Source organism: Notamacropus eugenii, chromosome 7 (genome assembly GCF_028372415.1).
Source record: "Notamacropus eugenii isolate mMacEug1 chromosome 7, mMacEug1.pri_v2, whole genome shotgun sequence".
Classification (NCBI taxonomy): domain Eukaryota; kingdom Metazoa; phylum Chordata; class Mammalia; order Diprotodontia; family Macropodidae; genus Notamacropus; species Notamacropus eugenii.
Window position 1 is genome coordinate 37,630,616 of NC_092878.1, and position 18,530 is coordinate 37,649,145.

The 18,530-nt window shown below is 40.0% G+C and overlaps 1 protein-coding gene and 1 pseudogene across 2 annotated transcripts in view; one reads left to right on the forward strand and one right to left on the reverse strand.

Annotated features, from left to right (window-relative positions):
* RIN3 (Ras and Rab interactor 3) overlaps positions 1 to 18,530 on the reverse strand; it is a 165,195-nt gene that overhangs the window by 4,739 nt on the left and 141,926 nt on the right. For both annotated transcript variants that reach the window (XM_072623277.1, XM_072623276.1), the window contains exon 8: positions 11,493 to 11,624. In XM_072623277.1, the coding sequence (XP_072479378.1) occupies positions 11,493 to 11,624 (132 nt within the window). The remainder of the gene's footprint in view (positions 1 to 11,492; positions 11,625 to 18,530) is intronic.
* LOC140513531 (NEDD8 ultimate buster 1 pseudogene) lies at positions 3,511 to 4,236 on the forward strand (annotated as a pseudogene).

Genomic DNA, 18,530 nt, shown 5'->3' on the forward strand with positions numbered 1-18,530 from the left:
GTCTTGAGCAAATCATTTCAGCCCTCTGAGCCTCACTTTCTTTATCTATAAAATGGGGAAAATGATCCTTGACCTGCCTACATTATAGAACTGTGGTAAGAATCAAGATTCAATTTAATTCAGTTCAGTAAATAATAAGTGCCTACCACGCGTACAGCACTGAGCTAGGTGCAGGCAGGAATACAAAGTTTACATAAGCACTATTGAGAAAGGACACACACATAGAAAACTATAATGTACAATCTTATAAGTACAGTAGAGTTACAAAACAAATTGATACATGATATTTTAAGGGGAAGGAGCATTACAGGTAGGAATTCATGGAAAATGTTTTGGAGGAAGTGGAATTTGATTTAGGCTTGAAAATATGGATAGGCATTTATTGAGGGGGTTGGCTAAACAAATTGTGGAAATCAATCAACCATTATAATCAATCAGTCAATCAATCCAAAGAATGAAACAATTTCTTCTCTCAAGGAATTTATATTTTATTGGGGATACAACATATACCTATGTAAGAATATATATATATGTATATATACATATACATATATATGTATGGTACTTAGAATAGGTATTTGATATACCTATTGGTATATATTGATATATATTGGATATAATTTGAGCTAATTTAGTTAGTATTATAATTATTATTGTGGTACTGTCCAAACATGAACAAATAATAACTCTTCAAATATTTGTCTGTTTTTATTTCTCTAAATAGTGTTTTGCAGTTGTGTTTGTATAATTCTTATGTGTGCCTTGGTATCTGATTACCAAATATTTTATATGTTTTTTCATCATTTTGAAGAATATTTATTTTTCTATCTTTTTCTATTGGATTGTGCTAGGAATGTGCAGAAAGGCTAATGATTTTGTGTATTTATTTTATATCTATCCACCTTAATTTAGTATTAATAATCTTTATAATTCAAGTGTGTTTCTTGTAAATAACATAATGGAATTCTGATAGATCTATTTTACAACCCTCTTCCCTTTCATGGGTAAGTTCATTCCATTCACTGTTATGATTATAAACTATGAATTTCTCTTTGTCTCAACCTGTTGCTTTTCCCTCTTTCTCTTCTGTTGCCCTCTTTACAAAGAACAAAGTGGTGGAGAAAGAGAAGGATTTTGACGAAAGAAAGTGTTCTGTTCCTAGTCTTTTACTCCCCTTATCACTAAGGTCGGACATCAATGTCCGGGTTCTTGCACTCTCTTTCTCTCTTTTATTCCCCCTTTTATGATCAGTTCTATGAAGCTGAAATTTGTTTTGCTTGTGACTAATCCTGACAGAGCTCTCCTTTCTCTCTTGTCCCCCCTCATATCCCTCTTCCCTGTCATTGTCAGTTTTCCTGTTGAATTTAATGTATTTCTACACCAAATTCTGTGTGCATGTGTGTTCAAGTCTCCTTCTGCGTTCAGATAAAAGTGAGCTCATGAGGTGCCTCTTTCCCCTACCCTTCTTCTATGTTTGTATATTCTTTTCTTTATGTAAAATAGTGGTTATTCCTCTCTTCCTCCTCCTTTCCCATTCCCTCTCCATTCCCTATCTTCTTTTCCTCCCATATTAAACTTGATTTTGAATGTAGTCCAAAGGTTTGGACACTGACGAGATGATATTCAGGCACACACAACGGTGTGCTCCACCCAGCTCATATAGGGTCTAGAGAGCCATATTGATAATTTAATATATAATGTCAGTATTTACACCTTAAAAACTGGCAAAGGATATAAATTAGAGCTTGGTTTATTGTTTTGTTGATTGTCTAGACCATGAGTGCGGAACCTGCACCTTCAAGGCCACATGTGGCCCTTTAGGTCACAGGTTCCCCATCCGTGGAACAGACTTAAGAAAGTGATGGAGAAAAAGTCAGTAATAAAGTTTCAACTTTAAAAAGTATATCTTTGGTGAGTGAGGCATCAGCCTGGGTCAGCTGGGCTGAGCTGAACTAGGGGGCCAAGGGGCCTGCCTCCTTGCCTTCCAACAGCTCAGCTTCTGGTGAGGTCAGTTCTGGTAGAGCCCTGTGGACAAGCCACACTCCCACCCCCTGAGATAATTCTGGGATTGAGGGTTGCCCAGGTCCTCTTGGCCCCCAGAGAGCTAGGGGGGAGTGGAGGCTTGGGCCTTGTTGTGGTGTATGGGGATCCATGACCAGTGCCAGGGATATGAAGGACGGCATAAAAGAAGCATCTACAAGCAAAACTGACATTTCTTAAGGGGAGTCAAAATTCAACTTTGGAAACATCTAAATACAACTGAGAACAAAGAAGCTGGTTTGGTATTGAAGGGTCTTACAATGAAATATTCAGACTACGTAGAATGCTATGAAAACAGACTACAAAAAATAATTGAAGAAATATGGTGTAAAGCAATTGAATGTGGAACAAGAAATGAAAAATTTAAGACCATAGGTGTTGCTACAATTGAGATATTCTTGCTTCCAAGACTAGGAAAAGATAAGAAAAGTTTGTTGGAAGCTAAACTGTACATTGCCAGAAAAGAACAGAGATCACAATGAACTGAAACCTTTGGATTTCAAGAAAACTACATTCAAATAGTTATAAACAAGATAGTTATAAATAAATAAAATAGTTATAAATAAGAAGCAGCTTCAATTAGGGAAAACCCTGGAAGAGTAGGGGTTATACATAATATGAAAGCTACGGTGCTTGAATTCAAGCAGTCAGAAGAAAACCCTGGAAGAAATCATGAGGAAGAAGTTGACAAAAGAGAAGAGGACGCAGAGAACAAAGAGAGGGCTAAAAATAGTGGCACAGAGAACTGAGACTACGGATCCTGAAACAACTCCATGCTGAGAAATAGCTGATCAGGCAGATTCATGAAAATATTCACAGGAAAAAAGAGCCCTTATGTTAGCTCTGGGATATCATGAGAAGGGCAGCTAGGTGGCATGGATCACTGGGTCTGGAGTCAGAAAGACTCCTCTTTCTGAGTTCAAATACAGTTTCAGACATTTACTAGCTGTGAGACCCTGAGCAAGTCACTTAATCCTATCTGCCTCAGTTTCTTTATTTGAAAAATGAGCTAGAGAAGGAAATGGCAAACCACTTCACTATCTTCACCAAGAAAGCCTCAAATGGGGTCATGAAAAGCTAGATACGACTGAAAAAACAACTCAGCAACAAAATCATGAAAAGAGTAGTGCATTTCTGAAAAAGAACGAACCTATAATAGCACTGCCCTGTCTGCTGATCCATACTTCTGTGAACAATGCAGAGAACTGTTGGATACAGTAGATAATTATGCAGTATGTCAGCTATAGTGCAGTTTTACTTCCATCTGGGACAGCTGGAATGCCTTGATGATGCAGGAGGGAAAAAAGCTAAATATAGCCCACAATTGCTTTCAAAACTGCTAATGGGAAAAACCACCAAAGACCAGTTCATATAAAGGAAATTATGGGAGAGAGAAGGTATTTGTTCAAGGAATAAGAGACTATCATAGTGGTAATGGGGAGGAGGCTTTATATCAATACGAATAATAATATTAAAGCCCTATGAACAATAATAATAATGATAATAAAATCCTACGAAGAGCTGCTTAGAGATCTCCTAAAAGTTCACAATTTGTTACAGCTGGGATTTACTGTTCAGGAAGCCTGACTTGCCCTGAGGGCTTGTGATGGGAATCTGAATAAGCTGCCACCCGTAAGAGAAAAAGATGACCAGATACATAAACTCTGAAAAGAATGGGCTACTTGCTCATGCTACAAAAGAAGCTCTCTGCTAGACAAGAGGAAGCCTGGAGGAAGCACTCAAGATTTTTCTTGGTCATCCTCAGATGTGGCGGCTTAAATGATGCAGATCCTTGGACTAGCAAGAGCCAGGAACATGTTTCTCAAGTCAAGATGGATAAGTTGGGATATATGGGCTTTGAAACTGAGATGCCCAAGACAGCTCTCAGAGTATTTAGTAGAAATGTTCAGCTGGCTTGCTCAGACACTTGCTCATAATGGAAGAACTCTTCGCCCTGACAGAAATACCATCTGAAGACTCTTCTTCAGCTTTCTCAACAAAATCCCCCTCAGATTCAGCTGGTACTCTTAGTGCCTCAACAGATGAAGATATGGAAACAGAGGCAGTCAATGAAATCTTGGGTCATATTGCAGAACCCAAAGATGATCTTGTCTCAACTCTAGAAGAAGAAGCATGCTTATTGCTAAGTACTTATTCTACTAAGAGAATATAAAATCAACAAGCCAGAAGAAGTAGATGACAAATTGAAATTAAGTACCTTAATTTTGTGCTTATCTGAATGAGGGAAGGAGGAAGGGATAGAATTCGGAACTCAAAACTTAAAAAAATGTTAAAAAATTGTTTTAACAAGTAATTGGAGAAAGAATAAAATATATTTTAAAAATCCAATATAGTCCTTTATCTTTTTTCTTCCAAAAAAAGGTGTATCTTGAGTTAAGTTTTTGCCCTGGAGAGCTGGATGTTAAGGATCTGTCAGTACATCACTGGGTTCACGTCTTGTAGTGAAAAGTATAATGTTAGATATTCAAAGTCTTGTTTTTGTTTTTAAAGAAAGACTAAGTTATTGCTTATAGGAAACAAAGGAAAAGAACAGCTATTCTTTGTCTGATTCAAAAATTAGGAAATGGTTGCTAACGTAGAAATGATAGGAAACCCGGGGGAAAGTGACCATGAAATAAATGAGACGAAAGTTGGATATAGTCTGATTAACAGCCTACATTTGGGGGAGATCCAACTTCAAAGTGTTCCTAGAAACAATAAGCAATATTATACAGTCTAAGTCAAGCCTACCATGGACAAAAAACTCAAAAAAAAAAAAAAAGAAAGAAAGAAAGAAAGAAAATTCTGAAGACGCAAAAAGGAAGAATATTAATGAGGAAGAAAAGGAAGACCTGTCTAGAGAGACCAATGTAGATGTACAGGGAACTCACCGACCATCTTCAATTTAAAATAATATATGGAAGATGTGCTTACAGGTCATGGAAAATGTGTTAAAAAAGTGAGCCATAATCTTATAAGAAAAGCATCAGGACTATGAAAGCTTGGAATGAATTTAGGACAATAATGAATACTTAGGAAAACAAAATGCTTTCTAAAGTTATATTGGGGTAAAAAAGAGGAATATAAAGAAAAATTAGGATCGATGCTTGCGATAGATAAGAGTGATGTTAATGGATGACATACTGTAAGAAAAGTACTCAGCTTTACCGTTATCTGTTTTCTTTGCCAAAAGAATAATCTTTATACTGAAGAGACCAGAACAGAAATGTGAGCTAAAATCCAACACAGGTAAAGAGAGTGTAAGCGAACACCTACTCACATTTAAATAGTGACGCTGACATGCCAGAAAGCATTCAAAGGTAGGGCTTTGATGATAGGGCAAGGGCTCCACGGTTTTTAAAAGTGTAAAGGGATCCTTAGACCAAAAAGTTTGAGAACCATGGAGTTAGAAGAACTAGGAATGAGAAGACTTAGAGGGAACATGGTGATTTTCTTTGAGTAATTGAATACATGGGGAAGAGGCTTAGGACTTACTCTGCTTGGCTGCAGAAGGAAGAATCAGAAGCAATGGGTGGAAGTTGTGGAGAGGCAGATTTCTATCTGATTTTGGGAAAAACTTCCTACTTAGAGCTATGCAAGAGTGGGCTGCCTGAAGAGGTAATGGGCTGCCCTTCACCGGAGGACCCAGATTAGATGAGCCCTCGTCAGTGACACTGTAGAGGAGATTCCTCCTCCAGTGTGGGCTGGACAAGACAGCTCTCCAGGTCCCTCTCCATTTAAGAGAGATTCTGTGACTGAAAGCACTTGCCATTTTGAATGTCCTGCAACGACTCTCACTCCGGACCGCCAGGTGGCAGTCTCCACTGCCTCAAATTTCTCAAGTTTCCAACTAACATAGGATCATTCATTTCAAATAGAAGGGACCTTAGAGGGTGTACTGTCCAAATACCTTCATTTTACAGTTGAGAAAACAGGTCTAGAAAGGTTAATTTACTTGCCCAAGATCACATAAGCATCAGGTGGCAGAGCCAAGCTCTTACCCCAGGACCTCTGAAAGGTTTCACTAAACCAACTACTTTTGAGGTGCTGAAAAGCAAAGAACTAGATGCCAAAAGCCCTGGGCTCTGAGCAACATGGCAGCTTGGGTAAGACCCAAAGGTTACCTGGGTTACATACCTGATCTCTGTCCCCTCACCACCACCCCAGTACCACTTTCCTTCTTCCCAACTCAACCAAATCACACTGTACTAATTTAAATGAGTACATGTATACTCCACTAGTATGGACTTCAAGAACCCAGGCTGACCTCCATGTTACAAGTCATCAGAGGAGGACTTTCTAGGAGGTCTGGCACCTCAGTACCTTCTGAAAAAGGGGGTGACCAATCACTGGTAGGGCTCCTGGAAGTGTGGAGGGGGGATTGACTTCTTTCAGACTAGACACTGGAGATAGGTTAGGAGATTGCTACCAAATTCCTAAACCAGTTTTGGAAGTGTCATTCCACTGCTCAAAAACTTTAAGTGGCTCCCTATGGCCTCTAGGATGGAATAGGTTCATCTGTTCAGCATTTAAAAGTCAGCTTACCTTTCCAAGCTCATAAACGATTGCCCCTCCATAAGCACTTTACACCCCAGCCAAGCTGGCCCCCTTGCTGTTCTAATTTACACAACATTCCACATCTCATCTATGTGCCTTTGTAAGGTAGTCTCCCATGCTTGAGATGGCCTGCTCTCTTAGAATCTGATTCTTAGAATCTCAGGCTTCCTTCAAAGCTCAACTCACCTGCCACCTCTTACATGAAGCCTTCCCTGATTCTCCCAGTTCCTAGAGCTACCTCCCCAAATTGCCTTGTATTTATTTTGTGTTTACTTCTATGTGGCAATGCTGTTTCCCCACACAGAATATAAGCTCCTTGAGGTAGAGATGATTTCATTTTGTTTCTGTCTCCCCAGGCCAACACAGAGCACTGCTTAATAAAATGCTCATTGATTGATTAATCTATAAATGAACATGATCATACTTTACCAATATGGACCAAATTATTTGTCAAAGTCTGTCCTAGTTTATTCTGTTAGTCTATAAAGAGGAAGAATGTGTTTGTGGTTGTCCTTCATTGCTGAAGAAGACCATGCCATCAGACAAATGATGACATGACTTGCACTTGACTTTGTGTTGAGTGAGGGAGGGCTGTGCAGGTCACCAGCCTCACTTCTCCTCCAGAGCCATCTGAATCCAGAGCCCAGATATTCATCAGGATGACTGGAGATGACCCAGGATGAGGGAATTGGGGTTAAGTGACTTGCCCAAGGTCACACAGCTAGTGAGTGTCAAGTGTCTGAGGTGAGAGTTGAACTCAGGTCCTCCTGACTCCTGCACTGGTGCTCTATCCACTGTACCACCTAGCTGCACCAAAGAGGAAGAATATAGCAGAGGAGAAGGGCTAGGATCACGTTCACATGGCACCTTGACCTCTGCCACCATGGATTCCTCTGGAACCCCAACTATCCCTCAGCATATCAGCTCCATGAGGGCTGGGAAATGCTGCTTCTGACTTTCTATGTCCAGAGCCTAGAACAGTGACTTATACTCTGGAGACATAATAATACCAACAAGAGTTAGATAGCACTTTAAGATTTACAAAATGCTTTGCCCATGTTATCTCACTTGATCTTCACAACAGCCCCGGAAGGTAAGTACTATTATTATCTCTATTTTACAAATGAGGAAAGGTAAGTGACTTGCCCAGGGTCACACAGCTTGCAAATGTCTAAGGCTTAATTTCCTGACTCTCAATGTTCTATGCACATGTAGCAACTTTTTAGGAGAGCGGCAAGGGAGTCAGAAGACCTGCGTTCAAATCCTATCTCTGATATATTCTGTCTGTGCAGTCGTTTCAGGCCAAAATGTCCTCATCTATAAAATGATGGGGGGTGGACTAGATGAACTCTAAGATCTCTTCTAGATCCATGTACCTACGGATCAAAGAGCAGAATATTAAATTTATTTATTATGTTTTTTAAATGTTGATTCAATTAATGCTGATTGTGGGCTGGATCCTGGGGTAGAGATTTAGACTGAGGCAGATTTGGGAAAGAGGAACGGCTGTATTCGAATGATCACCACACCATGGCTATCAAAAAATTCAAACATAAATTTAAAATTGTTATGGTGCAGCAGGGTTGAAAAGCATATTATTGTAACTGAAGGAAAAAAATATTTAAGAAGGGGAAAAGGCCTCTCCAGTTTTATAGACTCAATAGGTAGCAGGGACTTTAGGGGTTATCTAGTCTATGAAACTGAGATTCAGAAAAAAGGGAAATGATATTCCCAAGGTCACACCAATAGCAAAGCAGCAGAGCTACGATACACATTTTGTGACTTTAAAACCTGTGTTTTAAAAATAAAAAACTACACACACATGTATATGTATTTATATGTATGTTTATGTATATATGTATACATATACATATGCATATGAGTTGGATACTTACAGGGGATGTTGTAAGCCCAAGCTTATAAAGTGATAGCAAATGCCCTCACTTCTAACATGTTCCCTTGATACCCTGTTAGAATTGTATATCCTGGTAAATAGTACAGGCTGAAAATAACAACAGATTAAAGCAGGATTTTATGTATCTAAATAGACTCATCCCCCAATAAAGGCCTCCGTATCTGATGCCTCAGTGTCATGTGGAGGTGACCCTGGCCTATTCCAGTGAAGTAGGTTCTATCATATCAAACTGGAAGAGAAGAAAAATGGGCCTGGTCATAGATAGTGTGTCTGTCACCTAAGACCAGCCCAGATTAGAGATGGTCATCGGGGACACATATCATGATAATCTGTTGTTGTTCAGTCATTCTCAGTCATGTCTGACGCTGACTTCACGATCCCATTCAGAATTTTCTTGGCAGAGATACTGGAGTGCTTTGTTCTTTCCATTTTTCAAATAAAGAAACTGAGGAAAACAAGGTTAAGTAACTTGCCCAGGGTCACACAGCTAGTTAGGTGTCTGAGGTCAGATCTGATGAGTCTTCCTGATTTCAAGGTCAGGTTTCGACCCACTGTGTTATCTTAACTGCCCCATAATAACACATTTATATAAGCACGTTCTGTGTGGCAGGCACTGTGTTAAGTGTGTTACAATATTATCTCACTTGGTCTTCACAGCAACTCTAGGAGGTAAGTACTATTATTATCCCAATTTTACAGCCAAGGAAACTGAGGCGGAGAGTGATTACATGACCCATCCAAGGTCATGCATTTGAACTCAGGTTTTCCTGAAGCCAGGCCCAGCACTCTACCCACTGCTCCATCTAGCTGTCTCAGTCACTAGTAAGGCATAGAGGGAGTACCAGAGGGAACAAAATCACAGATCTTTCCAAGTACTGAAGAAGAACATCATAATTAAACTCCTTGAATTTAGTTGGGCCAGGATGATTTCACCTTTGTCTTCAGGTCTCCAGTACATAGCGTAGTGCTTGGTACATAGTAGGTGTGTAATAATGCTAACCATGGAGGGCTGACATTCAAATCAGCTCAATAAAAGTGACAGATTGTGCGACAGGTGCTGAGGATATAGCAGTATCTCTGGCATAAACTTTAATCGAGGGGACAATAATCTAATTGGAGTTAAATAACAAATATAATCAGGCACATTGGACAGAGTGCTGGACCGAGAGTCAGGAAGACTCTTCTTCCTGAGTTCAAATCTGGATTCAGACACTTACTAGCTGTGTGACCCTGGGCAAATCACTTAACTCTATTTGCCGCAGTTTTCTCATCTGTAAAAAATAAAATGAACTGGAAAAGGAAATGGCAAACCACTCTAGTATCTTTGCCAAGAAAAGTTGGACATGACTAAAATACTCAACAACAACAAGAAATATAAGTAATTATGATTACAAGGGATGAGCAAGTGAAGAATAAATGTGAAGTCCAGGTGAAATGCCCTGAGAAATCTGAGGGGGGAAATCCATCAGCTGATCAATCAAAAGGCATTTACAAGATGCTTATTATATGCTAGGCATAATCGTTTTCAGCTAAAGGGAATCAGAAATGTGGTCACTTGCAGGGAGGAACATTAGAAAGGCCACCCTGCTCTCCTATAATAGGGTGCTTGGTTCTCTTATTAGCAACAGAGGACTAGAAGCCCAATGGTCTGACAGCACTTGGCTTTTGGCTGCAATGAGGAAAGGAGAAAGGCCTGTTGGGAAGGGAAACTGAAGAAAAGTCTAAAAAAATCATGCTGATAACTTCCTTCTAACCCTCTTGTTACCTAATACTTTTTGTTAGAAGGATACACTAATTCCCCCATGTCCCATGTTCTTGGGAGACTACTCAGTTATTGGGAAGACTGGGTAGCTGAGTGGCCCACTGTCCTCTATCCTGAGTGTCAAACACTCAGTCCATGGGTTGCATGTTACCAACAACATGCCAAGTACAGTGCCTGGCACATAGAGGGCACTCTATAAGTAGTAGCTATCATCATCATCATCATCATCATCATTATCATATGCATCCCCTGTTGGCCATCTTTCATCCACGCTGGCCCTCAGGTGACAGACACTCTATCTATGACCAGGTCCATTCCTGTAGCTTTTCTAGTAGGTTGGAGTACAACTTCGGTGTGTTAGAACACACACCTCACGGGGATAGTTGCCAAAAATCCAAAACTCAGGTAAACCAGATTAAAATGTAATTTAATGACAAATATTATATGATCTGTTTTATACATTATTTATATCTATATTATAATTACACATTATTTATTAAGATCAGAATGCTGCCCATAGTTATCCTTAGGTACAGATGAGTGGCCTGGTTTCTATTTGAGTTTAACACTATTGCTCTCTAATTCTTACAAGACTGTAAGCTCTTTGAGGGCAAGGATCATGGATTATTTATAATTAAAGAATTCCCAGAGTTATATAGGGAGGTAAGATACCTGGGTTCCAATTCTGTCTTTGGCATTTATTTGCTATATAACCTTGGGGAACCTTGCTGTAAAATGGGAATATAATATTTATCCTGCTCCCTTAATGGAGTTATTTGGAAAAAAAGCACTTTGTAAATTTCAAAATGCTATAGAGATGTAAGCTAATATTTATGGAATGAACTGAATGAATGTTTATTAATTGAGCCCTCTTAGTCCAGCTGAATGAATGAATATTTGTTGACTGAATCCTCCCAGGTCAGCATTTTCCTCATTATTTTTCAACACTGCTCCCTGCCTGTCTTCTCTCCAGTATATCAAGGCATTGTAGTGTCACAGAGGCTGAAAAAGCTGCGTTTGAGTCTTGTTTTTGTTAGTTATAGTTTATGTGACCTTGGATTAATTACTTAACCTCTATGGGTCTCAGTTTCCTCCTTTGTTAAATGAGGAAGTCTGAGTAGATGGTCTCTCTGGTCCCTTTAAAGAAAAATGTCTCCTTGGCCCCTCTTCCTTTTCGTGTGTGTGTGTGTCTGTGTGTGTATGTGTGTGATCTCTTACCTTCTCCCAGCTGCAGGGCGGGGTCCATGAGCTCCATCATGTATTCAACATTGAGAAGCATTTCTGTCAGGTTGCTACGCGCCAGGACGTACATGAGGACTGGAAGAAAGTCATCAGCTCCATAGGGTTTCCCTGTACAAAGAAAGCAACTATGCTGAAAAGTTGGCTCTTTATAGCTCACAATGTTCTGGAAAAGTGATCACATTCCTGACCAAAGCTCTTTGGAATCCTGGTCATCCTGGCCCTAAGGCCTGACATTTATTCACCACAATGTCTCTACACTTAATTTAACAGCATTTAATTGGGTTAAGATTCCCTTTTGGTGGGAAGTAGGTCATCTTCAAATGCAAACATGTGGTCCGGGTCACACAGTGGGTCACCTCTTCCTTACTGTACTTTCAGGAGAAACCCAGAACAGCGAGAAAACACAGGAACAAGGGAATGGGATTGGGGAGGGTATCTTTAGTGGGAAGAAAGGGTCCAGAAATAGTAAGTGAAGGACTTTCAACAAATAACAAGCTTTCTATTAGATTTGTTCACCATGACCCTTCTTGTCAATACTTTCTATCCATCAGAAACTTGGACTTCATACCTGCTTCTTCTTCCACACTCTCCCCTACTACCACTCCTACACAGGTTAGCTTTATCTTGCAGGGATCCAGGCCCATGAGCAAGGATACACTGATATTTAACAACCAACTCTCCACCTAAAGGTATAACATACTTTTAAGTTTAATTTTTATCATTAATCTTTATTTCTCTATCACTTTCTTAAGTCTAGACAATCAACAATAAATCAAAACCTGATTTGTAGTGTTTGGCAATTTTTGAGGTGTACATACTCATACTAAAAATTTAACAACTGGCTTTCTAAGCCAGTACAAGCTGGCTCCAGCACACTTGTGCAGCAAAGTCTTGCTTGTGTTGCTTGTCTTCTCACCATATATCCCTGCTGGGTACTATTCCTACCCTCCACCCCTACTCCCAACTCCTTCCAACTCTCTTTTATACTTGTTTTTCCCCATTAGAACATAAGCTTCTTGAGGGTAGGAATGTTCGCTTATATTTGTATCTCTAGGCTTAGCACAGTGCTGGCACATAGTAAGTGCTGAATGACCATTTCTTTCTCTCTGTTTCTGTTTCTGTCTATCTCTCTCTCAGCCCTCTGAGGCCAGGGATCTTGTATTTATGTAAGTCTTTGTATGCCCTAGAGCTCATAGCACAGGGCTTTGCAAATAGTAGGTGCTTACTAATCGCTTATTGAATGAATTGGTTCTTCCAAGGTTAACTCCAAACAATTGGAGGCAAAATTAGCATAAGGAATGTCCACTGGCTTTAGAGGCATCAGACCTGGGTTTGAACACTGGCTCTTTTATTCATTATCTTTTCAAACTTGGGAAAACATTCAAACTCTTAGAGCCTGAATTTCATCATTTTTATAATAAGAAGGTTCGATTAGATGGCTTTTAAGGTTCCTTCCTACTCCAAAATTCTATGATCCTTTCAGCAACATTCAATAATGGATTAGAACCTTGGGCAAAAGAATGATTCTTCTTGTGTCCCACTGCTTCTTGAGAGACTCGCAGGCCTTTGGGTGAGAAAGGCCCTCTGAGTTTTCCTGGATGCAGTGTGCCTCCTCCCAGCTGAATAATTATCCTTCAGTGGTCTTTGTCCTATCTGTATAAAGTTGATGAAGCCCTATGACTCAGAAGGTGTTTGCTTTTGTAAACTTATAACTCAATTTAAACATTATTAGGGGGAAGATCATATGAATTAAGAATAATTGGAAGAGACCTTAGAGATTCTCCTTTGATTGATTGGGAAATTGAGGCCTGGAGTATTCAAGTGACTTGTTCAAGGTCATAAGTAAGCAGAGGTCAATAAATTGCAAATTTGAATCCAAAACTTATGACTTCAAAGGCAGTGTTCCACAACGCCTCCATCACACCGGACTGTTTTGCATATGATTATCTTAATGATGACAACCCTAGCATGTGGCAGATTTTTTAACATTAACATAATTTTAAAAAATACAAGTTTTGCAGTAGGGAAAGCTCAGATATAAAACCCATTTTGATTTCATGCGGCATGCACCTGTAAGTCATATACTGCTTTAGATCCAGTTGAATTTTTAATGTTTCCATGAACATAAAATTTCTGGGTGTGATGCGAAAAATTTAGCAAGGAAAATGCACCAGATGAGCTATTTGGTCCTCAGGGCTGATACCCCTAGAGAGGGGGCCAAGGCTGGATATCTAGCTTTGAGCCTTTCCACTCTATTACTTAAAAGCTGGATTTCCCAAGCTAAGGTAAGGCACGTGAAGGAGGGAAGGGGGGACTGGAGGATGGAAAGGGAGTAGCAGCTCCCTTCTTGGCCTTGGGAGAGCTAGGAAGCTAGTAGATTGGGTGCTCCTCACTCATCTCTCCCTCATCTGAACTCCAATGTCATTTATTATCTGTGCCATTCATTTTGCACTCATCATTATCCCTTCGAGATCATGCTTTTTACTTTATGTGCAAGTCTCATTTCTTGAGCTGGACTGTAAATATCTGGAAGCCCAGACTTCTGTGTATCCTCAGACACCTACAATGTTGATGGTGATAAAATGGGGATCATAATATTTGCAGGTACCTACTCATAGTGTTTTTATGGAGACAAAATGGGTGTGGAAGTAATCTACAAGGTTAATAATGCTATTTACAGGCACAGGATTATTATTAATGTAAGACAGAGGGCAGCTAGGTGGTGCAGTGGCTAGAACACTGGGCCTGGAGTCAGGAAGATCTGAGTTCAAATCCAGCCTCAGATACTCACTAGCCAGCTGTATTACCCTGGGCAAGTCATTTAGCTCTGTTTGCCTCAGTTTCCTCAATGGTAAAATTAATTGGAGAAGGAAATGGCAAACCACTCCAGTATCTGCCAAGCAAACCACAAATGGGGTCATGAAAAAGTAGAAATGAATGAAACAACTGAGCAACAACAAGGAAGATAGAGCCCTGTTCCCAACATTTTGAAATTCCATATATCAGGAATCCTCTGATGTGGTCAGACACACCTCTGGACAGTTAGGGGTTTATTTACTCTTTTAAGCACCAAAATTTAAAAATTTTTAAGCATTTTTTACAGAATGTTAAAACACAGAACAGAGAATTTTAGAACTGGAAATGACAAGAGATACAGCATTAGAACTGGGAGGAACACCGATTAGAACACAGATGTTAGAATGGGAAGGGCCCTCAGTAGGGAGCAGTTTACAACATAGAACGCAGAATTTCAGAGCTGGAAGAGATTGTGGAGATCCTCTAGATGCCATGCCAGTTGGGGGATCAGCTCAGAGAGAGTGCTACACAGAAATATAGGTAAGATGCTCCAAAGCTCATGCCCTAAGACAGGTAAAGGTGCCTAAGCTGAAACCTGACTGCTTTAATAGAATAAGCTCATTTCCTTTTGGGCCTTCCTCTTAGGAAATGCAAAGCAACTTCCCACTCTGGATTCTGTTAAAGCAGGGACACCATGCCGAGGAAAAATGTTCATTTACCCACCTACTTGTCTTGGTGGAACTGGTAAATGCAAGATTTGAATGAATGTGTGATATAATAGAAAAAGCAGTGGTTCTCTAAGCCTGACTCTGATTCTAATGACAGAGGAAACCTTGGAGAAGCCATCTCTCCCCCCAGGTCCTCAGTTCTGTCACATGTAAAATGAGGGTGTTGGAGTAGATAGCTTCTGAGGCTCCTTCCCAAGAATCTCTTTAAAGACTGAACTCCAGGTTTCCTGGGACACTGAAGGCTGCTACCATCCCTTCTCTTTCCTGACAAGTGTCCAAATGGGTAACAGTTGTGCACAGCACAAAGCATGGATGTGACAGGCACAATGTGGGAGGAAGGCACATTCTCACTTGTTTCCCAGGAGGCCTAAGATTTCCTTTTCCTCAGGTCCCAAGACAATGTAATTCTGGGTACGCCTTCTGATGTTGGGGTCTCCACCCTGATTTCCAGATTCTTTCTGCTTTTCTTCTGCAAAGTTATGACTGATCAAATTTTAAAGAGATGGCCTGCAGTATTTATGAATACTTTATGGGCTGAAAAAATTCTCAACAAGAAATGCAATTTAAGGTAGAGATGAGCTAGAAAATAGTGAGCAGGATGTGTGGGGTCTACACTCTGCTGCTGTTTAGTCCTTTTCAATTGTGTCCGACTCATTGTGTCCCCTTTTGGGGTTTTCTTGGCAAAAATACTGCAATGTTTTGCCATTTCCTTCTCCAGCTGATTTTCAGATGAGGAAACCAAGGCAAACAGGGGTAAGTGACTTGCCCAGGGTCACACAGCCAGTAAGTGTCTGGGGCTGGATTTGAACTTAAGATCCTCCTGATTCCAGGCCCCTCACTCTATCCACTGTGCCACTTAGCTACCTATACTCTCTGTATATCAATCAGCAAGAACTTATTAAGTACTTTACCAAATCAATAACATTTCATATATGCTAAGATGGTTTTAGTTTCCACAAAGTATCTTTTAAAAAAATTTTCCCTTTTGGCACTTTTAGGATTTTTTTAACTTAAGTAGAGTTCAAACCCTATCTAGTCTCAAAGTGGACCACAGGGCAAGGTCAGTTTCTCCCTGATTTTTATGTCCCATGTAATATATACACACACAACTGAATTAAGTACTCAAGATATGGTCTGACCAGGACAAAGGACAATTGTATCCCTCTGTTGTAGGATACTTTTTATCATTAGACAGTTTTTTAAAAGTATAATACAGGGCTGTTATTAAATTAGATGCTTAATATACCATAATATATTATATATGCTATTATGTAATGTATTATAGAATATAATAGTAACAGAGTCAATATTTTTCTCCCTGTAACTTCCACCTGTTGTGATGAATATACATACAATAAGAACAGAAAAGATGGAACGAATGTTAGAGATGTTGTGAAGATAGGGTGTATATAACCTGGTAATTGATTGGCTATAAGAGGTGAGGGAAGAGGTCAGAGATAATCCCAAGGTTTCCAGTATGGAAGATAGGATGAATGCTGGCACCACCAGCAGAAACAGAAAAGGCAGGACAGATTCAGAGGGAAAGACCGTAAGCTTGGTTTTGTACATACTGAGCCTGAGGGAGTGGTGGCACAACCACTGTTATATAAATGCTTGTTTTATTTATATGAATTCATATATATACAAATAAATGTGAATTTATATAAATTAAAAATAAAATCAAAATACCAAAGCGAAAAATAAAATAAATAGAATCTGAAAAAAAAAGAAGTCGTTTAGAAGTGGTAGTTGAAATGTGGGATGAGATTTCCAAGGGAAAAACTACTGATTGACAGCTGAGGGCTGAGGACCGACCCTTGGTGGACACACACCTTAAAGCATCAGAAAGGATGGACCAGAGGAGGAAATGGTGAACAAAGACGAAGCTGAGGGAGGAGAGAATAACAAGTGAGAGGGGGATTGCTCAACTATGTCAAAATGTCCAGTGAGGTCAAAGAGGATGAGGACAGCGTAAAGGGCATTAGATTTGCTGAGGGCCTGCTGATCTTTATCGGAGCAGTTTCAGTAGAGTAGAAGGGACAGAAACCAGATTACAAAGAAGAGAGGAGTAAGTGAGTGGTGAGGGAATTCTGGTATTGCCTATAGAAAAGCTTTCTCAAGAAGCTTAAGGGAGTGGAGAAATGGGAGATTAACTCTATAGCACAGAAGAGTTTAAGAGAAGGTTTTTTCAGGATTGGTGAGGCTTGAGCATGGTAGAGGGTCTATGAGGAGTAAAAAGTAAGAGTTTGAAAGTATATGAGATTGGTGGGATGCCTACTGGAGAAAAGTTCCTGGGAGGCAGTAGAATTAAAGGCTCAGGTATAGAAATTAGCTTTAACCTGATTAGAGAAGAGGAGAGTACTGAGTGATTCTGAAGAAAGGAGGTCATGTCGGATGGCCACAGGCTTCTCAGTGAAGTAGGAGGCTAAGTACTCCTACATACAATAAATGTGGAGGGTCCAGAGTGGGGTGGGAGTAAGAGGAGGGAAAAGAATGTTAAGAATAAATGTGGAAAATGAAGTAGTCACTAAGAAAGGGCAAAAACACGGTAAAGCAGCATGAAAGGTCCAACTGAGGTTATGTAATATAAATTTGTAGTGGCTGAAAGAAGCTCAGTTTCATAATTTTCCTCAGAAACTCAGCGGTCCTGGAGCGGAAATGAAGAAATGAGTTGTAGGGGCTACCTAGTCATGAGACAGGAAATGGCGGAGGGCTAGGAGGGCATGGGGTTTGAAATTAGATGCATTATACATATATTGTCTCTCCCACAGTGGGGAAAGGTACCCTAAGCCATCAATCCTTCCCTACTGAAATCTTCTCCACAATCCCCTAGTTCAGACATGATTTCTAGTCCTCTCACTACGTGGGTTACCATCCTCTAGATGTGCTCAGGATTAGGCTCTGGGATTTTAGCAGTTAGTTCAGTCCTCTTTGTTTTACAAATGAGGAAACTGAAGACTAGGCAAGTTTCTAACAATTAGAAATATCCAAAAGGGCTGCCTTGGATGTCAGAGGTTTCCCATAATTAGCAGTCTTCAAATGGAAGCTTGGATGGCCACTGGTTTGGGGATGTTGTAAAGATTCCTGAACAGGTAATGAGAAGGATGACTTGGCTTCTAAGGCTACTTCCAATTTTGAGATTCTGAAGTGACTTGCTTAGGGTCACACCCATATGGCAAAGCTGGGATTAGAACTTGGGTCTCCTAACTGCTGGCCCAGGGCTCCATCCTCCATATGATGTGCAGAGAGCCTAGAGTTAGGAGCCAAAGGGCTACAGTAAAGAAATATCCAACCCAGTATAATCCAAACCAAGCCAAGCCAACAAACACAGATTAAGTACCTACCATGAGCAAGGCACTGAGGAGCTAAAAAAAAAAAAGATAACAAACATGACCCTGACCATGTATTTTCATAACCCAAAGAAAAAGTTGCAAAAGAGTGATATGAGTTATGAAGATTTCACTTCCCCTGTATGGTCCCCAGTGACAAT